The sequence below is a fragment of the Rhinolophus hipposideros genome (genome assembly GCF_964194185.1).
Source record: "Rhinolophus hipposideros genome assembly, chromosome: 8".
NCBI classification, from domain to species: domain Eukaryota; kingdom Metazoa; phylum Chordata; class Mammalia; order Chiroptera; family Rhinolophidae; genus Rhinolophus; species Rhinolophus hipposideros.
Window position 1 is genome coordinate 94,386,004 of NC_138054.1, and position 26,640 is coordinate 94,412,643.

Genomic DNA, 26,640 nt, shown 5'->3' on the forward strand with positions numbered 1-26,640 from the left:
ATATTTTGTTTCATCTTTTCATTCTCTTCATAAGTCTTTCACAGAGCAGAAGTTTTTAATTGTAATCAAGTCTAACTGACCAATTCTTTTTTTGGCATGGATTGTGCTATTTGTGTTGTATTTTCAAAGGCAGCACCAATGGCAAGGCCGTGTAGATTTTCTCCTGTGTTTTCTTCAAGAAGTTTTACAGCTTTGCGTACTATATTTATATCTGTGGCTCATTCTAAGTTAATTTTTGTATAAGGTGTAGGGTCTGTGTCTGAGACTTTCAGTTTGTTTTGTATATGGATGTGTAGTTGTCCTATTTGGAATTCTTACTGAGTGACTATTCTTTCTCCATTAAATTGCTTGCTACTTTGTCATCAGTTGGCAATATTTGTGTGGGTCTGTTTCTGGGCTCTTCATTCTGTTCTACTGATCTACCTGTCTCTCCTTTTGCCCGTACTCTACTGTCTTGACTACATGTAGACTTGCAATAAGTACTGAAATCAGTCATGTGTGTCTTCCAACTTCATTTTTCTTCATTATTATGTTGTCTACATGTTCTAGCCTTTTGTCTTTCCATAGAAATTTTAGAATCATTTGGTCAATATCTACAAAACGGCTTGCTGGGACTTTGATTGGGATTATTATGAATCTATAGATGAAGTTAGGAAGAACTGACACCTCATAAACTTGTCTTCCAACCAGTGAACACAGAATAGCCCTCCATGTATTTAGATACTTGATTTTTTTCATTAGTGTTTTGTAATTTTCCACATATCGGTCCTATACATATGTTGTTAGAGTTACACCTAACTGTTTCAGTTTTGGATGCTATTATAAATGGTATTGTTTTTATAATTTCAGATCCCAATTATGCATTGTAAGAAAGTGATTGACTTTGTATATTAACCTTGTGTCCAGCCACCTGCTGTAGTATCTTATTAGTTCTAGGAGTTTTTTGTTTCTTTGTTTGATTCTTTGGGGTTTTCTACATAGACGACCATGTCATCTGCAAATAGAGAGAGTTTAATTACTTTTTTTCCTATCTGTATACCTTTTATTTCCTGTCTTGTCTTATTGAACCAGCAGGACCTCTGGTACTATGTTGACTAGTCCCAGTCTTCGGGAAATGATCCAGTCTCTCACCATTAACTATAATGTTAGCTCTGGGGGTTTGTAGATGTTTTCCTCAGTTCTGGTTTTTTCGTCCTTTTTCTTTATGCTTCACTTTGGATAGTTTCTATGGACCTACATATGTCGACATTTAATTCTTTCTTTTGCAGTATTCAGTGTTCCGTTAAACTTATAAAGTAAATTTTTCACTTCTTATATTGCATTTACATTCAGTTCTTTTTTTAGTTTCCATTTATCTGGTAAATGTATCGCATATCGACATATATTGCCATCTTCTGAACAAGACCCCTTCACTTAACTATTATAGCCATTTTAGGCACCTTGTCTGCTAACTCTGACATCTGGTCACCTCTGAGTCAATTCTTTGGGTTGTTTTGGTTTGTTTGTTTTGTTTTGTTTTGTTTCTTGATTGTGGGTCTCATATACCTGATTCTTCATATGAGAGGGTTGCTCCCGGCTTTCTTGCCCTGGCCCCACCTTCAGTCATCCCCACCATGCACTCAGGGGAGGCCCCGTGAGAAAGGACTGGCACTCTGTGACCCTCACACCAGCCCTTGTGCAGGTGAAAAAGGCTTGTGACAAGTTCCTCCAGCTTCAGTCTCCCCCTCCCCCTGCCCTGGCCAAGGTGAAAGCTGCCACAAGTCCCTTCTCTCCTGTGAGGGCTCATTCCTTTGTGGAATACCATCCATTTAGGTTTCCTTGTGTCCTCAGCCCCCTGCTGGCTTTCTAAAAGCTCTGCACTGCAGTGTCTCCAGCTGTGTGTTGGGGCCACGGCCACCATCTATTCCCACATTCTCATCCTCATCAGGAGCCGAAATCCTCCTCATCCTGTCGTCTTTGTCCTCATCCGCTCTGTCACTGAGCACGTGGCCCTTGAGATCACATCTAGTCTCTTGTCCCAAAGCTCTGGGCTATTGAGATTGGCAGGCAGCGTGGGGACTCGGCAGCCTCTCACCCTTCTTTTATGTTTCTGATCGGTGGACTGTCCTCCTCTCCCAAGCTCAGATTTGCCTCCATGCCTGTATCATGCAGCACTTTGCTCTCCTTTCCACTGCACTGAAGGCTCCTGGAGGGCAGGGCCCATGCCAGGCACCTGGCTGAGTTTCCAGGGCCCAGCACCTGGCTGGCTGACAATCAGCAGGTGTAGGTGTAATGGATAAACATGCGACAAATGAAGAGCAACAGAAACACCTCCCACCCACCCCAGACCACACGTTTCCTAACATTCCTGCAAATGGCCATGACCGCACATTTCCCGGCTGCCCATGCCCTCTGAAGACTCTGTGGCCAGCGCTGAACCAGGACTCACCCCTGCCCCCAACCCTGACCCAGACAAGCCCTGTCCTCGGCCCTCCTTCCCGCCAGGTGCCTACGCCTCTCGGTGGGAAATTCAGCCACAGCCAGGCTAGAAGGTGGCCAGGCCAGGCGTGCGTTGTCCCGTGACCTGATTCTTCCCTTCCCTTCACCTTGCTCCTCATCCCCCTCACCCTCCTCCAGGTAGAGGTGACAGCCCACCCCAGAAGGTCCTGACACTGATTGGCAGTGTCCCCCTCCCCACCTGCCCCATGTAGAGCAGGGATGAGGAAAGATGGCTGTGCACCTTCAGCAGACAGTGGAGCTGGGGTGGCCAGGGGGTCTGACAGTGACCCCCCCCACAGGACATCCTTTCCCCTAAACGAGCCTGTTCCTGCCGTGGTAGGACCTCAGGATCTGCCCGCCCTGCATGAGGTGGGACAGAGCATCAGCAGAACTTCTCTGGGGACAGGAGGTCCTGTCTCAGGAGGCCCCTGGGCCCTGGCAGATATAGGGCCCACAGTGGGGAGGGTCCGGGAGTGGGCTGGCAAGCTAGGGGAGGTCGGAGATGAGTTCTGCTGGGGTCCCCGTGTGTTGGTTCCCTGGTGACCAGCCCTCCCCGCAGAAGGGAGGGCCGCAGTGCAGTGCAGGGAGCCCCAGGGTACAGGGGAATGCCAGTGCTGTCCTACGTTGCCCCAGCTGGTGGCCAGTGCTGAGAGCTGTCTCTCCCCAGGGAAGCAGCTGTCACTCCTTACTAGCTGGCTTTGCGTCTCGCAGGAAGAGGAGATGGCTGTAGAACGACAACCCCGAGGTAGCCTGCCCCCACATCCAACACACTCAAGCAGGGGCAGGAACAGGGCCTCCAGCGGGCTGGGCTGGGCCCTCAGCGGAAGGGCAGGGAACCCATGGCCAGGCCAGGTTCGCGGCAGGCCCAGGGTGTTTGGCAGCGGGTGGGGCCCTGCCCAGGACACCCAGAGTCCCATGGGAACAGAGGACAGTGGCAGGGATGCAGCCGTCGCACTGCTCAGGCGCTGCGGCTGAGCCTGACAGGCGCTCATTTGCACAAGGGGGTGTGCAGAGCCAGGCAGTACAGGCAGGCTGCCTAGAGGAGCTGGCCCCCGAGGAGCTGAGAGCTGGTTGGACAGACAGCAGGAGGGCGTCATGGGCAGCTTCCACCCTGGGGGCCTGGGGCAGCTGCAGGGTCAGTGGAGGCAGAGGGTGTAAAGGGACATCCACGTCTCTGCAGGGGCAAGACAGAACGAGGTTCACCCACATCAAGGCCTCAGGCCTGGACCACCGTGTGACAGCCCTCCAGACTGGCCCTCAGGGTCCCACGGGGAGGCCCATGGGAGCGGGGGTGGTGTGGCGGGCAGCCCCAGCTGTTCCAACCCGGGCCCCACCCCTGCCCTGCCCCACCCACCTCACCTGTGCCATGTGCCTCTCTCTGTGCTCACTCTGCTCCTTGCCTACAGGCATCAAGGAGCCGGTGGAGAAGGACGAAATCTGTACCACCCCAGGTTGTGTTCTCGCAGGTGAGCCCCGCCCCTCCACACTTCCCACAGCCCTGCCTGAGGCCAAGGGGCATTGGGGCCGGTGGGCAGGCCTTGGCCCTGCAGGCTGGGGGGACTGCAGTGGGTGGAGAAAGTGGGTTCTGCTCCCATTTGTCACATACACTTGGACCCCCCAGACCCTCCCACCTGCTCGGGTCCCTGTCCTCACTCAACCCCAGGGTCTCGTCTGCATTCACAGAAAGAAAAACCACACAAATGAACATCCTCAATCAAGTTTCCTCCCAGGAATTTGTCTTAAAATTGGGGGCCCTATGCTGCTACTTTGCTACTTGCAGATTAAAAAAAAAACAACAACAGTGGCAATAGTGTGAGGAAACACTAGAGACAAAACTCAGAAATACGGTTTTTCTGCCTACATTGGGGCTGTGGGCAGTTGTGGTGGTACTTCCTTTGAGATCCCAACCAAGTGGATCAGAAGGCACGGGGGGGCTGGGGGGCCTGGGGTCCTGGGGGGCAGCCCACTACCTCCCCTGAGAGCATTCAGCCAGGACCTGGCTCCCACTGGCCCTGCATGCTCAAGGTTCCGCGGAAAGCCATGCCCTGTGACAGAAAACAACCCTCATGTGGTGGGTGGGAGCCACCCCCGCCACCACCACCACCCCAAGGACAGAGTCTGGGCAGAAGGCCCTAGCCAGGAGCTGACAGAGCAGGGCCCCCAGATGAGCACTTCCTGTGAGCCTACAGCCTCGGCCCATCCCCGTGGCACGCTTGTCAGACTCCTGGATTTGCAGGAGACATGGAGGATCAGAGAGGTCATGGGGATCCAGGTCGTGTGGCTGATAGATGGTGGCCCTAGCAGTTGAATCCCCTGCTTCTGATCCCACTGAGGCTCAGAGAGGGTGATTAACACTCCCAAGGGCACACAGCTACAACTGAATATCGGACAGCCCTTCGGGCATCCACAGCTGAGCCCCCCTCTTCCTTGCCAACTTGGGGGTGTGCAGCCGCCAGGATCCTCCAGAACATGGACCTGTCCCAGGAACCCTGTGACGACTTCTACCAGTACGCGTGCGGAGGCTGGCTCTGGCGCCACGTGATCCCTGAAACCAACTCCCGGTACAGCGTCTTTGACATCCTGCGGGACAAGCTGGAGGTCATCCTCAAAGGTGAGCTGGCCGCCAGCTGGTGGGGGCCTGGTGAGGCTATGTGTCTGCCCCACAGAGGGCAGACTTGGGGCCCATGGGGACAGCCTGCTGAGCCCTCTGTCCAGTGGGCACAGGGGAGAGAAGAGCCCCTGGGATAAAGGCCTGGCTGGAACAGAGGGACCATATCTATAAGTGTGGAGACCTTTGGCTTGGCCCCCCATCAGCCGCCCAGGCCTCTGTCCAGCTTTCTCCTCGGCCCACAGGAGTGCTGGAGAATTCTACCAGCAAGGACCGGCCGGCGGTGCAGAAGGCGAAGATGCTGTACCGCTCCTGCATGAATGAGGGTGAGTGTGGGGGTGTGGGGGGGCAGGGGGCATGGATGAGGGTGAGTGTGGGGGTGGGGGGCATGGAGAAATGGGTGCCCTTCAGGACTCAGGCCAGAGAGCTGTGTGCTGTGCCCCCACCTGGCCACTGGTCCAGGCCCCCCAAAGCACACAGACTTACAGGCAGCTGCCCATGCCCCCAGCACAGAGCACACTGTTCAGGCAAGAGGAAGACAGTGAGAGGCCTGCTGGGGGCCCCAAGAAAAGTGTGTATGTGTGTGTATGTGTGTGTACATGTGTATATGTGTGTGTCTATGTACGAGTGCATATGTATATAACTGTGTGTGTTAAAGAAAAAATGATTCCTGACCCTTGTTAAAGTTGGTGACGCAGAGTTTCCTGAGGGCCATCTCAGGTGTTGGGTTTTGCCTTGGGGGACAGCTCAACCCCAAGTACAGCCTGGATAAGTGGGGACCTTATAGCCAAGGGGCAGGTGGAGTCAGTGGATGGAAAATTACCCAGAGGAAACCTCAGGGCTGAGGAGGGATTCTGGCTAATCCACCCCAACTTGCTGAAGGCGAGCCAGATGGTCAGACGTCACCTGGTGGGGAGGAATAAGGACCCTGAGCAGATATGGAGGGTGGGAGTTCTGGTTAAACTGACTCAGCAGGGTTCTTGTTAAAACTGACTTTTGTAAGGAAGTGCACAGGCCTGAGTAAAGTCTGGTCAAAAAAGAGAGTGTGTGTGCGCGCATGCACGCTGTGGGGAGGGTTTTGCACGATTCCTCGGTGCTTTAGTTTCTATTAAGAGGACTTACACACTTGGGGAACTCTGGCCTGTCTGCTCCTCTGTCCCTGCATGGGGGTTTGCAAACCCAGCCTGTGGGTCAGCTGTTCTGGGGAACTGGCTCCCCCTCCTTAGCGCCAAGGCTCAGGCCGGCTGTTTTCCCAGGGGTCTCCTGGACAGAGGGATTTGTTTGTCATTGGGACCCCAGCTATAAGGGGGATGCCTCCATGAGCCCCCCGGCTTGCACACACCCAGGCTTGTTTCCTCTCCTCCCAATGGAAACAGAAGTTCAGTTATCCAGACTGGCCGGTACCCAGGGGACTTCCTGTGCTCCCACTTGTATGGCGTTTCTGGCCTGAGAGACTGAATATACAAAAGGACAATGGCAAGACCAATACAACTCTGGGAACCGGAAGGAGCGTGTGGATCTCTTCCCTTTTGCGGCCATCGCTGAAGCACCAGCACCCAAAATGAAGTTCAACCCCTTTGTGACTTCTGACCGGAGCAAGAACCGTAAAAGACATTTTCACGCACTTTCCCACATTCGCAGGAAGATTAGGTCTTCTCCTCTTTCCAAAGAGCTGAGACAGAAGTACAATGTTCGATCCACGCCATCCGAAAAGATGATGAGGTTCAGGTTGTCCGAGGGCACTACAAAGGGCAGCACATCGGCAAAGTAGTCCAGGTTTGCAGGAAGAAATATGTCATCTACACTGAACGAGTGCAGCGGGAGAAGGCTGATGGCACGACCGTTCATGTGGGCATTCGCCCCAGCAAGGTGGTTAGCACTAGACTAAAGCCGGACAAAGACCGCACAAAGATCCTTGAACGGAAAGCCAAATCTCGCCAAGTAGGAAAGGAAAAGGGCAAATATAAGGAAGAAACAATTGAGAAGACGCAGGAATAAAGTAATCTTATACACAGCTTTCATTAAAAACTGTTAAAATGAAAAAAGACAAAAAACACAACTCTGATCCAAGATCTCCACCAGGAAGCCAACCCATCATCTCTGGGATCCAGCCCAGGCAGCCAAAAATAGCCCTCTAACAACGGGCCCAAGATGGCAGCTTCCTGAGTTCTGTCCCCACTTCCATCCCAGGACCAGCCAGAGGAGCCAAGGGTGCCCACAACCAATCACGTGGGACACCCGCTTCTAGCCAATGCTTCCAGCTCCCCAGGCTACGCCCCAGGCCACCCCCCAGGCCACAGGCCACACCTCAGCTCCACAGGCCACACCCAGACCGCAGGCCACACCCCCAGCTCCCCAAGCCACCCGCTCAGCGCCCCAGACTGCATCTCCATCAGGGCACTCCTAGAGCCCCGTTCTCCCCCAGTGAGGTTCTCCCCCTCTGCTGCCCGCCCTGATGATGTCCCTGCTTTCCTCATTTGGGCATCTTCCTTTGTTTCCACACTGTTTGCACCTTCACTTAGTCTTCCAGTCAAGTTCTCCCACGCTTCTTGCCAGATCATCGCTGCCCTGGAGGCGTGATGTTTTACACTCTGCCCGATGCTGGAACTCCTACCCAGACTGACCCCTCACCCCCTTCTAGGCCACCCACTGTATTCCCTGGGCAGCTCTGAGCGCCTCCGCTCCTGGCCCCAGGGCCCCTGTCAGGCTGGCTCACCCCCCACCCACTCACCTGCTTACAGCCCCAGGCCTGTCCTCCTTTCCTGCCCTCTTTGTCCTGGGGGTGCCGTGTTTTATCAGTGCCCAAGCTGCCTTTGACGTCTGGGTCCCGTCTCTGCTCTTTCCAGGCCCTTCCGTGTCCTATGCTGCAGTCTGACGGGAGGGTCGGGCTTTGGCTTGGTGTGCAGACTTCCTGCATGTTTGTGTGTGTGTGGGGGGGGGGGTGACCACCCACTTTTCCTCCCCCGAGGTGTGATAGAGAAACGAGACTCTCAGCCGCTGCTGCGTATCTTAGAGGAGGTGGGAGGCTGGCCTGTGGCCATGGACGCCTGGAACGACACTGTAGGTAAGGCCAGGGCCTCGGCAGCCTTGCACAGACAGGGGACCCTGAGCCCAGGGACCCAGGGCTCCCAGCTCTGGGTGTGGGCTCTGCACTCTGGCTCCACCCCAAGTCAGGGGGCCAGGCACCCACAGTGGGCCGCCCCCAGTACCTGTGCTGCTCTCAGGACCCTGTTGTTCCCTGTGGACTGTGGGGAAGTGCACCCCCATGTGCCCCTCTGCTCTCTGAGGTCTGGGCTTAGGAGGCAGGGATCCACTGTCGGACGAGGGGCTGGGCTGGGACCCAGGGGCCCTGCTGGTCTCCAGCGTTGGCACTGTCTCCCCAGGCCCCACCTGGGCGCTGGAGGAGCAGCTGGCTGTGATGAACACACAGTTCAACAGGCGTGTCCTCATCGACCTCTTCATCTGGAACGACGACCGGAACTCCAGCCGGCATACCATCTACGTATGAGCTGCACCATGGGGAGGGGTGCCAGGAGCCCCTGTCAGGCTGGGCTCCCCCAGCACAGTGGGGAGATGGCCAGGGCCATGGCCAGAGGGGCAGGCGAGACCTGGGTATGCCCCCAGGCCCCTGTGCTGGTCCATGGCTGTGGTGTGGGGGACCAGCTGCCAAGGCCCCCGTCCTGATCAGAGGCCCATGTGCTGAGCTGGTTCTCAGGACCAGCCGTCCAGGCCTTTGGTGCCCAGGCAGGAAGCCTGACCTCAAAGAGCCACCACTGGCCACAGCTGGAAAGCCAAAGGGACCCCTGTGGCGAATGTGTACCTTAAGCCTGCAGGTGCCCACACCCCCTCAGCCCGTCCCCAGTGGCCCTCTGCCCATCACTCGCCAACCAGGGCTTGGGCACCAGGGAACCTGTATGCACCCCAGCATCACGCCCTTCTAGACCCCAGGGGGAGGGGAGAGGGCTGCTGCCCGCCTCCGCCAGGCTTGGGGACCCCTGGTGCCTGGCCCAGGTTCACAGCCTCTGTGTCTCCAGATAGACCAGCCCACCTTGGGTATGCCGTCCCGAGAGTACTACTTCAGCAAGGGCAGCAACCAGAAGGTGAGTCCCGGCAGAGCCGCTGCCCCCAGGCCCTGTCCTGCCTGCCCCTCTGCTCTGGGCCCCTCCTCCCATCACTTCAGGCCCACTGGGGCCCAACCCCCTGCGTGTACTGCTTGGCCCTGGCCCCCACCGCTCGCCTTTGTGAGCGCCTGCATGAGTGGAGGACGAGCTTCGAGCTTCGTCACCTTCGTAGGGATTGTCCCCAAACCCTCGGGGATCAGCTCAGCTCCGCCCAGCAGCTCAGAGGAACACACCCTGCCAGGCGCATCTCACCATCAGGACTGCGGTCCACACTGCCAGTTTGCTGTGTGGGGCCCGTAGAGACGTGGATGCCTGTGCCCGGCCCCTGGACCTGCTCCCTTAGCCATTCTGCCCCTGCATCCAGGGAGGAGAGAAACCAAACAGTGGCAAAGCAGGCAGGACCGGGGCCAGTGGGGGTGGAGGGAGGGTTGGGAAGGAAGAGCAGGAGGTGTGAGGTGACCCACAGGCCCGCGGGGAGCAACAGGTGGGCCTCCTGGCAGAGGTAGGCAGCAGCGAGGCCATGGAGGATGGGTAAGCCAGGAAAAAAGACGAGCGTGGCCAAAACAAGGCGCCGTGGGCTGGGGAACCACACCCACTCAGCAGCCAGGCCTGGGCCATCTGGAAGGGCTCCCGCCCAGCAGCCATGGATCAGGCCAGGCAGCTGTCATGGCCCCTGTGGCTCCTGCCGCAACAAGGAGCCCCCACCATGGAGCACGATGGCGGCAGGCCCAGGAAGGGCATATGAACGTCCTCAGGACCCAGTCCTGATCCCTGGGCTGAGGCCAGCCTGGCTAGAGCAGCCCACCCTGATTTAACCCTGGCACCTGATGACCCTGGGGCTCTGGACCTTGGCCAGCACCTGTGTGTGGCCACGCAGTCCAGCAGAATAAGACTCCCGGTCATGCAGAAGCTCAGGGGCATGGGGTCACCCCCTGGAAGGGCTGAAGTGGGACACTCAGGCCTGAGCTGTGTGGCGTGGCCTCCACGTGGGCCCCCAGCACGGGTCTGGGAAGCAGGCACAGTCCCCCCAGGGGCAGGCTTATCAGGGAGTGTGAGTGACAGCTGAGGGCCTGGCCCCGGAGGGCGTGGCAGTCTGACACGCCCCTCCCAGCACCCCCACGGGGACAGCCAATGCCTGCTGGCCCAGGCTGGCGGATGAGCGTCCTGGAAGCCTGCTCTGTCATACGCCCCCCCCACCCCCACAGACAGCTCCACGAGGGCCAGGGATGCTCGGGCCGCCAGCTCCATCCTGTGTCCTTTGGCCCAGGTGCGGGACGCCTACCTGCAGTTCATGGTGTCGGTGGCCACGATGCTGCGGGCGGACATGAACCTCTCTGAGAACAGCTACCTGGTGTGGGAGGACATGGCGCAGGTGCTGACCCTGGAGACGCAGCTGGCGAATGTGAGGCCTGGTCCGCGGGCGGGCGGAGGGCGGGACCGGGGCCTGGCCACGCCCCCTTGTGACCACACACCCCCCTGGTGCAGGCCACCGTCCCCCAGGAGGAGAGACACGACGTCACCGCCCTGTACCACAGGATGGAGGTGGCCGAGCTCCAGAATAAGTTTCACCTGAAGGTGAGGCCGGGCATCCCTGTGGTACCAGGCGTTGGCGGAAAGAGGCCACCCATGGGGCAGACGCTGGCCTCCGCCCACCCCATATTTTCTGCCTTTCTCATTTAAGCCTCAGAAATGCAAGGGTGCCATGTAGTTGGTCACCCAAACAGGGACACTTTCCCACCAGACAGCAGATGTCAACTGGGTTGTCGTCTGGAATGGGGGCGGCCACTCCATCAGTGAGGTGACTGCCGTGAGACCCCAGTTTTCTGAACAGGAAGCTGGGAGGGGTGGCTGATGCGACCTTGTCTGGGAGACGCCCAGCCAGGGCGCAGGTCCTGCTCAGAACCGCAGCACGGCTGCGCCCGCCATTCTTCCAGTCCCTGACTGAGGACCACCCCCACGCCCAGGCCCTCGGGCCCTCCCCTCCCCATGGCCAGACCTTACGCTCAGGGGCTGAGTCCTGATGGGCCAGCCTCGTGGAGCAGCCTCCTCCTGCAAGAGGAGGGGCAGAAAGACCACTCTTGCCTCCACCAACTGTGGCCACAACAGAGGGTGGAGGGCATGGGTGGAGATGGGGCCAAAGTCAGAGGGAGGAGGGCACAGGTGGGGACACACTCAAGGTGAGATGGAAGAAGGCAGGTTTAAAATAATCTAACGTATCGACTTAGCAAAGACAGATCCATCTTTTGTTCATGGGTAGTGTCCTTTGTGTTCTGGGTGAGGAATCTTTGCCTCCCTCAAGGTCACTAGGTCTTCGATCGTCCTCGAGTTTATTTTTTTAAGGAGCAATGTAGGAATCGTTTCCTTTCTTCCCTACGGATGTCCAGGTGAGGGTGTCTGGGTGACACAGCACCATTTCTTGAAAAGACTTCCGCTCGATGCTGCTTGGCAGCTCACCTCTGTTTTAAAAAATCACATGTCTGTGTGTGTCATGTGGTGTGTCTCCACACATCTGTGTATGTCTGTGTGTGTGTGTGATTGTGTGTGCACCTGTGTGTTTGTGAATGCTCTCCCTCGCTGCAGCTTGAGGGTAAGTCCACTGGCCACAGCGTAAGTCTACCAAGTGTTCCTTCTGGGTCGTCTTCATTGCTCATCTTTTGCATTTTCTCACAGAACTCAGAGTCAGCTTGTCAATGGCACACAGAAACCTGCCGAGATGTCGATAGCCATGGCTCGGAATCTAGTATCAGCATGGGGACAATCAGTGTCTTTAGTGTTGAGCCTTCCAATCCATGAAACATATACATGCACATATTTACATTTTCTTTCATTTCTCTTTTTATAGTTTTATAGTTTTCTATTTTAAATGTATTATTGTAAATGGTGTTTTGTAATTTACCTTCCTCCTTGTTGCTAGTATACAGAAATAGTGACCTTGGGTGCAGCAGTTTCATTCAATGCACCTATTAGTTCTAACACTTGGTAGATCCTTCCACATTTTATGAATACAAAATCACGTCCTTTGTGAAAAGGAAAAGTTTTATTTCCTCCCTTTCAAGCCTTACTGACCTCATTTTGTTTACCTCTCTTACTGAACTGGCTAGAAAGTTCAGCTTAGTGCTGACATCTCGTTTCCTTCCTGATCTCAAAAAAAAAGCTCATGTATATGTTTGCTGCTACTCCTGCTATGTGGACGCCCTGTGTCAGATTATGAAATTTATCTTCTATTTCTAATCTGATAAGAGGTGTTACCATGAATAGCTGGCAACTTGTATTAAAGGGCTTTCTGCAGCTTTTGAAACTATCATATGATTTTCTTCCTTTATTCAGTTATCAAAAAAGATTTCCCTCCTTTATTCAGAATATGTTGATTTGATTTTCCAAATGTTGCACCAAATTGAATTTCTTGAATAAATCTAATTTGGCTGTGATGTCCGTCCATAGGTATGGATGAATTCTAGTTGCTCATATTTTGCTTAAATTTTTGTTATTTATGATCATGAGACTGGCCTATTATTTTCTTCTCTTGTAATATCCTTACCTTGGTATATGAGTTATTCTCGGCCCCATAAGTCAAGTTGATAAGAGTTTTCTCTTTTTATTCTTTTCTGGAAAGTATGTCTTCCTTGCACATCAGATACCATGTTTCCCCGAAAATAAGACCTAATCAGAAAATAAGACCTAGCATGAGTTTTCAGGATGACATTCCCTGAACATAAGCCCTAATGCATTTTTCGGAGCAAACCTTAATATAAGACCCAGTCTTGTTTTGGGGGAAACATAGTAGTACCCACTGGAAAGCCAGATGCATCTAGAAATTTCTATATGGGAATATTTCAAATTAAAGATCCAGTTTATTGCACATAAGACTATATTTTCTATTACTTCTTAGTCATTTTTGGTAAGTTGTGTTTTTCTAGGAATCTTTCCAGTACATTTTTTCAAATATATTGGCCTAATCTTATCATTTCATGGTCTGTGGGCTCTGTAGTGATGTCACCCACCTTTTCCCTCATTCTAGTTATTTGTGCCTGATTTCTTGAATATTCTTTGGTGGGGGCTGGGTTTCTTGGATGCCTAGGCACTGCCTCTCTCTCTCTCTCTCTCTCTCTCTCTCTCTCTCTCTCTCTCTCTCTCTCTCTCTCTCTCACACACACACACACACACATCCCCTCCTTCCCCAGGGATTTAACTGGACACTCTTCATACAATCCGTGCTATCTTCTGTCAAAATCGAGCTGCTGCCAGATGAAGAGGTGGTGGTCTATGGCATCCCCTACCTCCAGAATCTTGAAGAGATCATCGCTATCTGCTCAGCCAGGTGAGGCCCAGGGAGGGTCGCAGGAGGCCTCAGCATCTCTGCCCCTGCTGTCCCCTCCCCAATAGCTCCTCCTCTCAGGAGAGGGCCCCACAGAGCACTGACTCTGAGGCATGAGGGATGTGGAGAGATAAGTATTACTGGCCAGTGGAGCCTTCCCTTGGAGATGTGACGCACTCCTGAGGCACTGCAAGCATTCCGGGGCAGACAGGCTGTGCCTGGGGGCTGTCGTGGAGGTTTTCTCTGGCACCTGCCCTCCCTGCTTGGAGCAGAACCTGCTGGCTGGGGCCCGGGAGCTGCATTCCCTCCCTGAGCCAGCGCTCTGCCTTCTGCCCCCTCCTGCAGGACCATGCAGAACTACCTGGTCTGGCGCCTGGTGCTGGATCGTATCAGCAGCCTGAGCCAGCGGTTCAAGGACGCACGCGCCAACTATCGCAAGGTGCATGAGACCCTGCAGAGGAGGCCGTCACTACCTCATGCACACGGTTCATGATATTGAGCACGGCTGTGGGCGGGCAGGCACTGCGGCCAGGGGCTCAGAGCTGTGGACGAGGCGGCGGACAACAGGAAGTGAACAAACCAGAGAGTCACTCTTTTAGAACCAACCAGTATGCCGTGAGGGCGGGGGTGAGAGCAGGGGTGAGGGCAGGGGTGAGGGCAGCAGCAACCTCTCCATGGAGGTGACACCGGAGACCTTAAGGAAAAGGTGATGCGGGCATGAAGAGACTGGGGCAGATTCCCAGGCAACAGAAACAGCCAGCACAGAGATTTGGCAGCAGGGCACCCCGGGCCAGCTCGGGGAAGGAGGCAGGTCAGGGAAGGAGGCAGGGGCTGCCACCAGGGCCATGTAGAGCGCCGACCCCCATGCACAGAAGCCGCCAGGTGCTAAGAGTGGGAACCACAGTCTGAAGTGCTGCTTGTGTGGTCACGCTGCCTGCTGGGGTCACAGAGTGGAGGCAGGGGACCCACCGGGAGGCCCTGTGGTCATGGTGGCTGTTCTGGGACAATGACCTGCGGGCTGTGGCATTGGAGTGGAGGCTGGTGCCGTCATCCGGTGGGATGATGGGCTGGACCAGGGTGTGGGCGGTACGTGGCTTCAGGAGAGGCTTGAGATGCTGCCGACAGATGGGTGAGGCATTTATACCCAATACGGGGACAAGGGACGCAAGCGTCAGGGGGACTGCGAGGTTCTCTGCAGACAAATAGGCTGGGTGGATGGCCTCCACTGCAACGGGGCACTGGCCAGAGCAGGTGGGGCAAGTCCAGGCTCCTGCACATTGGGCTGGAGACATGCACAAGCCAAACACTGGGGAGGGAGCTGAGTCCCGAAGCTCTGGGGAAAGAAAAAGAGTCACGCTGACTTCTTAGGGGGCAGGAAACCCCACAGCCCAGGAAGGTAAGCCCAACACTGCGCGGAGCTCTGGGCTGGCCAAGATTTGGGGCCAGGAATCTAATGGAAACGTATTTCCATCTTGTGCCCTTGTACTCCTGGGGACAGGTGGACAGGTGTTTTCATTGTCACTTGGGTAATGAGACAAAACTGGGGCCCAGACAGCCAGTGGCCAAGCTGGACATGGTCCCTAGGGCCACTCTGGAATTAGTGCCAAGTGTGCTTTGGGGATGGGCTGGAGTCTTGGAGGGCAGAGTCCGGCCAGATAGCCAGGTCAGGGTGGCGAGGACAGAGAATGGATGAGGAGGAGCTTGAGACTGGGTGGGGCCCCTACCACCCTCCAGGGTGAAGGCCCAACTCCCTGCCTGGGTCAGAGCCCCACCTCAAAACTGCACACTCCGTCCTCCCCATGCCCACACCCGGCATTCAAAGGCACATCTCTGAGTTCATCCTGTGTCCCCTACCAGCCCCTGGGCCGCCTGAGGCTGGGAAAGTAGATGTTGGTAATTGTGATGAAATGAATGAATGAATGAATGAATGCCCGCCAGGCGCTGTACGGCACCTCCGAGGAGGAGGTACGCTGGCGGGAGTGTGTCAGCTACGTCAACAGCAACATGGAGAGTGCTGTGGGATCCCTGTACGTCAAGGAGGCCTTCCCCGGAGAAAGCAAGAACGCGGTGGGTGCTTGCTCGGTACTCTGACATGGCCAGGCAACCCCACAGGGACACGGCCAGATGGGTCGGGCACAGGTCCAATCACTACCACCAGGCACTGTGACTCCAGGCTCCTGGAGGGGGCCCTGCTCGCCCCCCAGCAGCACATGTGCACTCAGAGGCACAGGAGTTGGAGTGGGGAGCTCACATTTGCCCTGTGCCCCATCACACAGGGGAGACCAGGGGAAGCCCTGCCCGTCTGGGGCCTCTGGCTCCCAGCCAGGCATCAGCCCCTTACCCTGACTCTGCATACTGCCTGGGAAAGGGTACAAGTGTGAGTCCTGGGGTGGGAGGCCCCCTAAGACAGAGAGCAGCAGGAGGGACTCTGTCCCGGGGCGGGGGCCGGAGGTTCATTCGTCCCAACCCCACCTGGAGCAGCCCGCAGCCAGGAGCTGTGTTTTGGACCAGACCCCTATAGAGACCCCAGTACTGGTCATCCAGGCACAAGGGCCATGTGCTCCCCCAGGTCAGAGAGCTCATTGACAAGGTGCGGGCAGTGTTTGTGGAGACCCTGGACGAGCTGAGCTGGATGGACCCGGCATCCAAGAAGAAGGCCCAGGAGAAGGTGGGCGGGCCCTGGAGTGCCGAGGTCAGGGCCTCCCACCAGCAGAGGGCAGCCCTGGGGGGATCACCACCACACCCCCGAGAGTGAGGACAGTGAGGCTGGAGGTGGCTGGCTCCCCAGGGAACTGCTGGCGGGGGCAGGACTGGAAGCTAAGCCTGGGAGACCCCCAAGCACCCCAGAAATGGGGGGGGTGGCTGTGGCCTCAGGGAGCAGGGCACCCAGCATCGAGGCCAGAACCTACCAGGAGCCCCGTTAGGCCAGTGTGACAAACAGAAGCCAAGTGACTCTGCCCGGCTGCCACCCCACCAGACCCCAGGCTGCCTGTCAGAGCAAAGGTTGGCCTGGGGCCAAGTCCTTCCACATTCTGTACCCATTAAATGCCCCCACAGCCTGCAAGGGGGTCTGAGTCCCCGTCCCCCAGTCCCTTAGCCACATGGTGGAGGGCAGAGCCAGGAGGCCCACCGTGGGGCAACAGGGCCTGGCCCCCTCTTCCCCCTAGGCCATGAGCATCCGGGAGCAGATTGGGTACCCTGACTATATCTTGGAGGAGAGGAACAAGCACCTGGATGAGGAATACTCCAATGTGAGCCCCGCCCCCAGCCAAGGGGCGCATCGCGTGTCATGTCTCCCAACCTAATCTGCCCCCGAACCAGCCCCTGTGCACCAAGGGCTCTTGGCTGCCTGGGGCGGGGAGGGCGCTCTGTCACTAACTTCGCCGTGTGCTGGGCAGACTCTAGCATCACCCTCTGGAGTAATGGGGAAACTGAGGCCAGGGGGTGAAGGAACATGCTCAGAGTCACGTAAATGTGCAGAGCCAGGACTGACGCCCAGCCCAGTCTCTCTGCACCCAGAGCTGCTAGCCAAAGTCGGGCTGCCCAGCGAGGCCGGTCCCCATCTGCCCTTCAGCCCCCCGCTCTCCGGGCCCTTGAAGATGTGCCCACGGGCCTGGCAGTGACTCCTCCTCTCCTGTAGCTGAACTTCTCGGAGGACCTGTACTTTGAGAATGGCCTGCAGAACCTCAAGGCTGGTGCCCAGCGGAGCCTCAAGAAACTGCGGGAAAAGGTGGACCAGAACCTGTGAGTGGGGCACATGGGGGCAGCTGGGGAGGGCAGCTGGGTCTCACTCAGAGCCCTCTCCCGCCACACCACTCGCAAGGGGTGCTCAAGCAGAAGCCAGTGCTCTGGACTGGCCCAGACCCTGCCCTGGCTGTCGGCAGCACTGGTTCCTTGGTGTGGCCACAGTGGCATGGGCCCTCAAGGTGGGCTTTGGTCAGCCAGGTAGGGAGCCAGGGGGAGGGTCCCAAAGGTGCAGGCTGCAAATGACCGACTCATTTATCCCAGCTGGATCATTGGGGCCGCCGTGGTCAACGCATTCTACTCCCCAAACCGGAACCAGATTGGTATGTCCACTCCCTCCCCATCCGCCCCCACCCCTCCAGTGCCAAAGGTAAGCCTGCATTGAGCAGCCCCCACCCTTCCTCCTGAGGGCACCCACAGCCTGTTCTTGGAAGGAGTGAAGGTACCACCTCTCACACCTGTAGGAACTTCACGCCCTCACCCACCCTCAGGGAAGTCCCCCTCCTGTGTCTGTGATCAGGGCAGGGAGGGTATGGGGGGGGCAGCAAAGACCCTTTTCCCCCCAGAAGGCAGAAAGGTGGAGAGAACCTGGACCTGCCCCACCCGAGCCCTGCCCCCAGGCTCAGAGCTTTCTCAGCTGTGACACGGGGGTGTGTCCTGACCTCCTGACCTCTACCTCCCCGGCTGTGGGGTGAAGTGGCAGGACCCCTAGAGGTCCCGGCACACAGGAGGTGTGCCCACTCACAGCTCGTCTTTGTCCCCTCATGCCTGCCCGGGGCAGTGTTTCCCGCTGGGATCCTGCAGCCCCCGTTCTTCAGCAAGGAGCAGCCACAGGCCCTGAACTTTGGGGGCATCGGGATGGTGATTGGGCACGAGATCACCCACGGCTTTGACGACAATGGTAGGGGGCTGCTGGGGGGTCAGAACTGCTCCTCCAAGTCACGTGGGCCCTGCACCGAGCAGCAGCCCTGAAAGGGGGCTGATTGCCAAGTCAGGCCGCCAGGAAGGGGCCCTGGGGCTATCCATCCAACCTCTTCGTGATTTAGGAGGGGACACTGAGGCCCAGAGCATGGAAAGGACTAGCCAGGTCCCTAGAGGAGCTATGGTGGCAGAGCACCCTGGTCTGTGCTCCAGCTCTGGGCAGAGGGATGGAGGAGGGGGCACAAGGGCTCCAGCACCTGATCCTGACTCCACTGCATTAACTGGCCAGTCCCCTCCCTGTGCCTGTGCAATGGGGACAGAGACACTGTTGGAGCACAGTGAAGCTCCATGTCCTGGGCTGGCATGGGAGCCCGGCCCAGTGTCATTCCAGGTCAGCCAGCAGCCTCCAGCCTAGGCTTGTGCTGACCGGACATTCTCGCCTCCCACCCCTGGGTGACTTCGTCCTGCCTGGTTCTAGTGGCCTGTGACCAGGCACGGACCCAACTTTAACCCAGGGAGGCTGCTTCTCCCACAAAGCTTGACCATGGGCACTTTCCAAGGGCAGCCCCATGTCCCCAGGGACCACACCCACCCTTACTCAGGGTTCAAAGTGTCTGCACATCAGGAAGTGTCATTGAACCACAGTGCCTCTGGGACCTGAGACCCCAGGTCCTCAGCTCAGGGTGGCATGTAAGACCACCTAAGCCCTCTCTCTCCTGGGGCCTGAGCCGTTGTCTGTGACAACGTGCGAACGCCTGTGAGCAGGGCCCTTTCTCTGCTAACAAACATGAACTCCAGACACTCGGGCTCCTGCAGGAAGCAGGGGCGCTGGGCAGGCAGGGCCACTCTCACAGCCCACCTCTGCCCCACTCCGTCCCCCAGGCCGGAATTTCGACAAGGATGGTAACATGCTGGACTGGTGGAGTAACTTCTCCGCACAGCACTTCCGGAAGCAGTCGGAGTGCATGGTGTACCAGTACGCGAACTACTCCTGGGACCTGGCAGAGGGGCAAAATGTGAGCGAGCCATCAGCAGTGCAGCCACGTGCCCCCCACCAGGACCTGCCCCAGCGCGGGGAGGTGCAGGGGGCTGCCCAGCCATGCCGTCTCCTGTGTGCAGGTGAACGGGTTCAGCACTCTTGGGGAGAACATCGCTGACAATGGAGGGGTGCGGCAGGCGTACAAGGTGGGTGGAGGAGGTGGGGTGGGGGCCTTAGCATGGCGGGGACTGCCCCCCGCCCAGCCAAGGTGTATCCTGGACCGACCCTTCGCCATCTGCAGTGGGAGGCAGCAGTGCCCTGGGGGGGCCCACCGAGCTCTGCCCACATTTTACCCCAACCTTAGCTGAGGCTTCCACACTTAGGGAGGCCACGGTCCAAGTGAGACAGTGAAATCACGGCAGCCTCAAGCACTGGGAGGCAGAAGCCCGTTCTGGTTGGGCGCCGTGTGGGGCCATGCCTGGGAAGGGAGCCCAGCCAGTGTAGGTGTCTAGATAGCCACCGAGTAGGGTGGCGAGCACCTCCCCCAGGGTGATACAAGGGCCCTAAGCTGCAGAGGCAGGACCTCCGTCTGCCAGGGCGGTGCTGTCCCAGGAGGAGGGCAGGCGCAGGCCCAGCCCCCGCTCGGTGCTTGCAGGCTTACCGAAAGTGGGTGGCAGACGGCGGCAAGAATCAGCAGCTGCCAGGACTGAAGATGACCTACGACCAGCTGTTCTTCATCAACTATGCCCAGGTTGGAGCCCTGAGGCCCCTTCCCACCAGCCTGGCTCCCCACTCACATCTGTGGAGAGCTTCCACTGTGGGGTGTCTCCAGGGACACCGTGGGCCGGCAAACCGGGCAGAATCAGAAATAACCTGGCAGGACGGCTCCCTGGAGGAAGGGGCGGAGCCTGCAGGCTTCCCCCCTCCACCCAAGAAGGAGCCGTGTGAGGCGAGCAGGACTCCTTCCTGCCTAGAGAGAAATGACACCACACTCCCCTTCCCGCTACCGTGGCCCCCTCCGTGACCCGCTCAGGCCCCGTCTTCCCGTCCCTCTGTCCCTCTCCCCCCAGGCCCTCCCCTCCCCCCAAACCCCTCCCCTCCCTCAGGCCCTTCCCTCCCCAGCCACGCCCCCAGGCCCTCCCCTCCCCCCGCAGCCACGCCCCTCGCGCACCCACAGGTTTGGTGCGGATCTTATCGGCCCGAGTTCGCAGTTCAGTCCATCAAGACTGACGTTCACAGTCCCCTGAAGTACAGGCAAGTGGCCTCCGCGCCTCCCGGGCCCCGCGTCCCCCCCGGGACCGGCCCCGGCTCAGACCCCTTCTTCCCCCCGCAGGGTGCTGGGCTCGCTGCAGAATTTAGCCGCCTTCGCGAAGGCGTTCCACTGCGCGCGGGGCGCCCCCATGCACCCACAGGTGCGATGCCGCGTCTGGTAGCCCAGGCTGAGCCGCCCTGTGCGGCCCACAACCAGCCGCCGCCCGAGGCGTCCGCCGAGACAGTGTAGCCAGTGGGGACCTGCGCAGGGTCCGCGCCACCCCACCCTCCACGACCGGCCTGAAGCCAGCCGCTGCCCCGGGGCACCCGGGGGTGAGTGGAGCCCCCTCCACGACCACGCAGGAGGGTCTCTGCCGCCCCGTCAAGCCCTGTAGACACGTTTAACTGTCATCCGACCCTCCAAAGTGCATCTTTGTCAGATGCCCATGAGCTTCCAACTTGAGCTAAGTAAACGCTGCAAAGAAGTCCCCTGCTTATGTCTAGGAGGCCGGGTAGGCGTCCGGTGGCAGGGCCCGGAACTTAAGCGCCTTCTGTCCACCCACTGCATCTGGTTCTGCCCCTGACAACTGCTGGCCTTGGGCAAACGGCGGCCAAGTGGGGAAACTGCAAGGCTCTTCTGGGGAAGGAGGAGCATTCCTGACATGCCCGTCCCCCCAGGGTCTCTGTGCTGGGGGCACAGCAGTGACCAGGATGCCCCCAAATGCCCTCCCTCCAGGATCACGCATTCAGATGGGGGAGGGGCTACTGACAGGAAGGGGCCCAGGTCAGAGGTGGGGAGAGGGGATCCAGGGCCAGAGCACAGAATCTGGATTTGGGGTTTTAAGGAATTGGAAGCCAGTGGAGTGGTTAAACCACAAGGGGCCATTGGCACCTGCCCTGGGCCTTACATGACCATTGAGGAAGAGGAGGACTGGATCCAGGAGGGAGGTGGAGGTAAGCAGGACACCCAGCTAACAGGCCACTGTGGTTGTCGAGGCCCAGACCACAGGGGTACAAGGGAGGTCCTGAGAAGGTCATCTGAACCCACTCAGAGCAGAGAGCGCCCGAGAGGAGGTGCGGGCAGCAGTTCGGCTTTGGACCGGTTGGGTTCCAGGTGCTTATTGCACCCCTAAGGGAAGGTGTGTGGGGAGGGCTGGATGTACCAGCCAAGATGGGCTCCCCCCCCCCAGCCTCCCTTCCTAGCAGGGAGCAAATCACGATTCTCACACCAGTGAAGGTCCTTGGGGCAGACCACCCTTTCCCCGCAAAGTCTCTGATTTTCCTCCCAATTCCAGTGGTGCAATGGAGACAATTTCCTCCCTGGAAACTCATTTAGCTCCCATCAGACACAGGGCAGGGCTCCTGTCCAGGTCCTGGGGAGTTTCCCCGAACCCTGACCAAAGGCCTGAGGTCTCCAGGGAGGCAGCCCCACTGGCCTTGAGGACGCAGGCTCCCAGCGGATGAAGAAAACACTGCCCAGTAACAGAAACCACAGTGTAATGCTCGGCGCTACCCGCTGACCACGCAGGGTGCAGCATGCCAGGCCGGAAGTTCCAGAACAATTCTTCACATCCAGCTTGCATTGTGCCCAGGACAGCAGACACCTCCCACATCCTCAGAAGCCTGGGACCTTTGCCTCGAGCTCACCTCCTCTTCACACTGTGGAGGCAGCAGACACCCCATCAGGCCAGCCACTCCCCAGGGCCAAGAGCACCTGGGGCCACCCACGGCCATCTGTGGCCCAAGTAGAGGAAGGAGCGTGCTGGACACTCTTCTCCATTTGGGACACAGGATGTCGGCCACCAGGACCACCCTACTGCCAGCTAGTCACCTTGGACAAACCCAGCCCTCCCAAGGGTAAAAGGACTGGTAGACAGGCCTGCAGTCCAGGCAGTCACCGCCCTCTGCAGGGCCCTGCTGTGCCTGCCATCCAGCCACCCTGCCCCTGACCTTCCCTGCTCTCAGCCTGTTTCTCCTCTACAAAGTGTGGTGACACTAACATCCTGGGGTGATCTAACGCCTGCAGGATCCAGCTCAGCCCCTGGGCATGCCAAATGCTCAACCCAGGGCAGTTGGGTGTGTGTGTGGTGGGGCTTTCTTAGCAGGTAGACCCTGCCCAGGTTGGAACTCACCTGGGGCGGCTTGTTGGCACAGACCTCCGCAGAGATGCCCAGGGCCTTCAGGACGCTCTCCTGGGGAACATAGTCGCCTACGGACTTCTGGATGAAGTGTAGCAGCACTTTGTCACCGCCTGCAGCAATGTGGGGTGGTCAGGGTGCCCCTGTGTGCCAGGAGGAGGGACGCAGCCTCCAGCCACGACCGCACCTGCTTGCTGACTCGAGTGAGCTGTTCTGCCGCACCCCACCCATCTAAGCCCACACTTGGAGCAAGGCCACACCATAGAGGAAGAGCTGCCACCAGGCTGACAAGCCAGAGGGAGGGGGGATCACGCATGGTCACCAAGCTCACTAAGACCTTCTCCCTGAGGATGTGGCCCTGGCGCCCATGTGACCAGGCATTGGCCCCTGACGTCCCTCAGCCCCAGCCCACCTTTGCTGACCACCAAAAGGCCTCCGCTCTGCAACAGGTCCCCAGACAGGTTCCCCCAGATGCCGACAGCCATGGCCTGGAGGGAGGGGAGCAGGCCCAGGTCAGCCCGAGACAGGAGCTCTCAGGAGGCCACGCCCAATCCCCCACCCCCGATCGTGGCTGTCACAAACCTTCAAGGCCACATCACGCACTGGCTTCTGCAGGGCGGCTGGCAGGATGCTCAAACTGTTGTACCTGCGAAGGCACAGCCGGCCGGTCCAGGCTCTGACTCTCAGGGGACACTGAGCGCCAGCGCCGGCCCCCAGTCTCCACACGATGCACAGACCAGTGCTCACCAGCAGCCCCCACCCCATCTCAACAGGCCCTCAGAGGGGGCCCAGAGCAGCCAGGCCAGCCACCAGCCGGGCGGGTCCACAGAAGCACCTGCCCGGCCAGCAGCAGTTGCTGGAGCCCTGGGGCACACAGCCAGGGGCTGACGAGCTGCCCCCAGGCAGAGGGTGCTGGGAGCATGGACAGGGCCCCAGGCTGTGTAAGACTGGTGTTCTGGCTTAGCTGGCACCACCAATCAGGAGGGGTAGCCAGCCTGTGTGTGACACAGGCACCCGTGGTGACTGGAGTGGCCCTACTGGGGCTCTAGGCTCCCAGTGCCTTCTGCAACCTGTGGGGGTAGGTCTTGGGTGAGAAGACAGACCCACAGCCCATGACAGACAGCACCCGAGAGAGCCAGCAGAAAGGCTGGTCAGAGCGGTGGATGCCCCCGGAGCCCACTTGCCCAGGGACAGGAACAATCAGCAATGGGCCCATCGCCCGCTCACCTTTTGAAGCTCAGCTGCTTGTAGAACTGCTTGCTCTCATCCAGGTAGAGCTCTGAAAGCAGAGGCCACAGGTATGTGCCCCAGGCCCACACCACCGCCCGACGCCCCCTGCATCCAGCCTTCACTCCACCCTCAGTTCCCAGCTTGCCCACCCAGGGTGGGCAGGTGTAGAGCAGGGCCGAGCCCAAAAGGGACAGGCGGAAAGGGAGGAGCAGGAGTGGCCTGGACTCTGCCACTGTGCTCAGGGCTCTGCGAGGGCACATCCTGGGTGCCCGGGGAGGGGTCCTGGGACACAGAAGTGGGGCGGCTCAGGCTAAGCTCTTGTCCTGGCTACTCCTGCAGAGAAGGCATCTGGGAAGTTCAGTGTCTCATCTACAGTGACCAAAGGAGGGGGGTGGGGGCGAAGGGGTGAGGTGGGTTAGATATTTGCAGTTGACCCACTTAAGACCCTTGGACCTGATTCAGGCCAGAGTCACCACTGGGACCTGCTACTCTGTCGTGCACTGTGGGAGGGACCTCAGGGCAGGGGGAGCAGATGCGGGCCACAGCTGGAGGGAGCAGGAGAGATGAGGAGAACTGAAACAGAAGCAAGGCCCTCCTGGAGAGAGAAGGGGCTGGGCAAGGAGGGGGACCCAATGCCCTCAGTGTGGGGAAAGGGCAAGGGAGGGCTGAGGGGGAGGCTCTGGGGAGGGAGGGGCGGCATCGCAGGCACCTCCGGAGAAGTAGCCCCCGTCCAGGAACTCCTGCAGGCCCCGGGCCTCGGGCCCCACGCCCACCAGGCGCACGCCGTGCAGGTCCAGGAGTCCCTTGAGGCTGCTGAGCTCCCGGGCGATCCAGCGACACACGATGCAGCCGAAGCGCCGCAGACCGACCACCACGCACGCCTGCTCCTGCCACAGGCTCCGCAGCTCCACAGCCTGTGCGGGAACGAATGAGGGGCGCCCCGGGACCACTGCCCGACCTCCGCGCGGTCCGCTCTACCAACCCCGCCCCCGCCGCGTTCAGCTGGGTGACCTGCTCCGGCCGGACCCGACCCCGCGCCCGGGCCCAGCGGCCAGAACTGCGCCCGCACAACCCCGGCCCCCCACGACCTACCCACGACGCCCCCACGGCAACCCCAGATGCCGCTGCCGGGGCTCCCGGGCAGGAATTGGGGGCGCCCACCGCCCTGCACCCAACGTGCCTCACCTCCCCGGTCACCGCATGCTTCAGGACACACGCGCCCACGCGGGCAAGATCTACGGAGCTCATGACGGCCGCCCGCTCCGGCCTCCTGCAGCAGTGAGCGCCCCGGACCGGCCGCGCTCCACCTGGGGTCTACGCGGGAGCCGGGTCCAGGCTGGGTCACGCCCCGGCCACGCCCCCAGGCCGCCTCCCAGCTCCCAGACCTCCGCTCCGCCCAGGTCCAGATTCACATTGCCTCTCAACCGAGGCCAAGTCGAGACCGCTTCCCCCGCCCCTATTACCGCAAAACCTGCCTTCAGTCACCTAGTTTGCATATGCATGAGCCATTCGGCCAATGGCGCCACGGCGCTGGCGGTGGGCGGGGCCTGACGGCGGACTGCGGGCTTGCGCCCCGGCAGAGCGCTGCGCGGGGTCGGGGCCCGCCAGTCCTGGAGGGATGCGTGCGGAGGGGCCGAGCTGCTGGTGTCCCCGGGCCCCGAACCAAAGCAGAGGAAGTAGAGACAGCGTCGTAGTCCGTGGTCCGCGGGACAGAGTGGAGGCGAGCAGTGTGAGCCCCCGGATCGCGGGCTTGGAGGCCAGCAGGCTGTTGAATGCAGCGCTTTCTCCACTACACGTCGGTGTTCTCTTTAACCATAAAATCCTATCGATTTCATGCCAGCTAAATATCTGCCTTTAACCCCCAACCTTAGGGTAAAAAGAATCCGAAGGAGATAGCAGCAGCTACTCGGTGCCTTTCGTGTTTGCCTTGTGTGTTCCTCACGACAGCCCTGTGACACCAGTGTGACCCAGTTACCGCTGAGGGCCCCAGGCCCTCAGGTGGAGGGCCCAGCCAAGAGGGTGGAGCCCGTCGTGACAGGCAGTGGCGTCCCACCGGGCGTGCCCCGCCCTCCTGCAGGGGCGTGGCCTGACTCCAGGGTCCACAGAGCACTCCAGGGCCTGTGACAGGCTGGAGAAGGAAGGGCGGTCACCTGCCCTGGGTTTGGGGACGGGGAGCCCACACTGCGTTGCACGGGACCCACAGTAGAGAAGGCCCCAGCCCTCTGTTCTGCTGCTGCCGCCTCAGCCTGGGGTAGCGCTGAAGGTCCAGGTACCAGATCAGAACCGAGTCCCAGGGTTAAAAAAAGGGAGTTCGTCTCCTGGGGTTTTGAAGGCAGGGAGAACAAAAAGAGGAAGGGGAGGCCACCCAGAAATTAATAGTGCAGGGGCCGTTGCCCACCTTGGAGGGAGGAAGAAAAGGGAAGAGCCCAGGAGTGCAGGCCCCGGAGGCCAGGCTGGCTCTGTGGTGGTGATGGGGGTGGGCTGCCTCTGCAAGACCTGGGGCTGTCACCCCCTGGGAGCTGGGATCTAAGCATAAATAAAACATCCACATGCTTCATCTAAAACAAAGTATATTTTAGCAAGATGCTTTGAGACTAGCCATCACTGTCCCCCATTGATGATAGTACCTGGACAGTGACTGCCGGAGGGTCACCCAAGGGTGACACGCTTTGCTCTCTCTCCATTGTAGTTAGTCGGCCTCATGATCTCTCACTTTATTCAATGGATCTAATCACGGCTATCGTCATTTATTTTGGTGCTAAAATTGCCCCAGATGTGTCTCACAAGACAGCCTTCAATCACTTTGTGATCCACATTCCCTGCCATGTCCACCAAGAGACACTCAAAGCCCGCCA

The 26,640-nt window shown here is 58.6% G+C and overlaps 2 protein-coding genes and 1 pseudogene across 5 annotated transcripts in view; 2 read left to right on the forward strand and 1 right to left on the reverse strand.

Moving 5' to 3' along the window:
* Positions 1-20,828, forward strand: part of MMEL1 (membrane metalloendopeptidase like 1) — a 28,709-nt gene extending 7,881 nt beyond the window's left edge. The window contains exons 2-22 of the mRNA XM_081056021.1: positions 3,885-3,944; positions 4,928-5,089; positions 5,332-5,412; positions 8,055-8,150; positions 8,470-8,588; positions 9,121-9,186; positions 10,475-10,609; positions 10,693-10,782; positions 13,389-13,525; positions 13,868-13,961; positions 15,461-15,589; positions 16,092-16,190; positions 16,690-16,773; positions 17,163-17,266; positions 17,531-17,589; positions 18,048-18,167; positions 19,070-19,203; positions 19,307-19,372; positions 19,822-19,917; positions 20,344-20,420; positions 20,500-20,828. Coding sequence (XP_080912147.1) covers positions 3,885-3,944; positions 4,928-5,089; positions 5,332-5,412; positions 8,055-8,150; positions 8,470-8,588; positions 9,121-9,186; positions 10,475-10,609; positions 10,693-10,782; positions 13,389-13,525; positions 13,868-13,961; positions 15,461-15,589; positions 16,092-16,190; positions 16,690-16,773; positions 17,163-17,266; positions 17,531-17,589; positions 18,048-18,167; positions 19,070-19,203; positions 19,307-19,372; positions 19,822-19,917; positions 20,344-20,420; positions 20,500-20,599 — 2,108 coding nt within the window. The 3' untranslated portion in view covers positions 20,600-20,828. The remainder of the gene's footprint in view (positions 1-3,884; positions 3,945-4,927; positions 5,090-5,331; positions 5,413-8,054; positions 8,151-8,469; positions 8,589-9,120; positions 9,187-10,474; positions 10,610-10,692; positions 10,783-13,388; positions 13,526-13,867; positions 13,962-15,460; positions 15,590-16,091; positions 16,191-16,689; positions 16,774-17,162; positions 17,267-17,530; positions 17,590-18,047; positions 18,168-19,069; positions 19,204-19,306; positions 19,373-19,821; positions 19,918-20,343; positions 20,421-20,499) is intronic.
* Positions 6,612-7,084, forward strand: LOC308500732 (large ribosomal subunit protein uL24-like; annotated as a pseudogene). Its single transcript has one exon. The product of its transcript is annotated as a large ribosomal subunit protein uL24-like (transcript).
* A 1,075-nt stretch (positions 20,829-21,903) lies between the features above and the next one.
* PRXL2B (peroxiredoxin like 2B) lies at positions 21,904-25,773 on the reverse strand. 3 transcript variants are annotated; one of them, XM_081055809.1, is made up of 7 exons: positions 24,971-25,773; positions 24,495-24,699; positions 23,783-23,834; positions 23,138-23,201; positions 22,968-23,043; positions 22,550-22,668; positions 21,904-22,076 (listed from the first exon to the last, which is right to left on the reverse strand). In XM_081055809.1, the coding sequence occupies exons 1-7, from the start codon at positions 25,031-25,033 to the stop codon at positions 21,984-21,986; spliced, it is 672 nt and encodes a 223-aa protein (XP_080911935.1). In that variant the 5' UTR covers positions 25,034-25,773; the 3' UTR covers positions 21,904-21,983. The 3 variants fall into 3 exon arrangements, with proteins under 3 accessions (XP_080911935.1, XP_080911934.1, XP_080911936.1); XM_081055808.1 differs by lacking the exon at positions 21,904-22,076 and having other exon boundaries at positions 22,250-22,668; positions 24,971-25,068; XM_081055810.1 differs by lacking the exon at positions 21,904-22,076 and having other exon boundaries at positions 22,250-22,636; positions 23,115-23,201; positions 24,971-25,068.
* Between the last annotated feature and the right edge of the window lie 867 nt (positions 25,774-26,640).

Coding starts and splice junctions, on each gene's coding strand:
- PRXL2B (XM_081055808.1), bottom strand. CDS start 25,033: ATGAGCTCCGTAGATCTTGCCCGCGTGGGCGCGTGTGTCCTGAAGCAT. Junction 23,202..23,782: donor AAGCAGCTGAGCTTCAAAAG/GTGAGCGGGCGA, acceptor GTGCCTTCGCAG/GTACAACAGTTTGAGCATCC. Junction 23,044..23,137: donor TGCGTGATGTGGCCTTGAAG/GTTTGTGACAGC, acceptor CCCTCCCTCCAG/GCCATGGCTGTCGGCATCTG.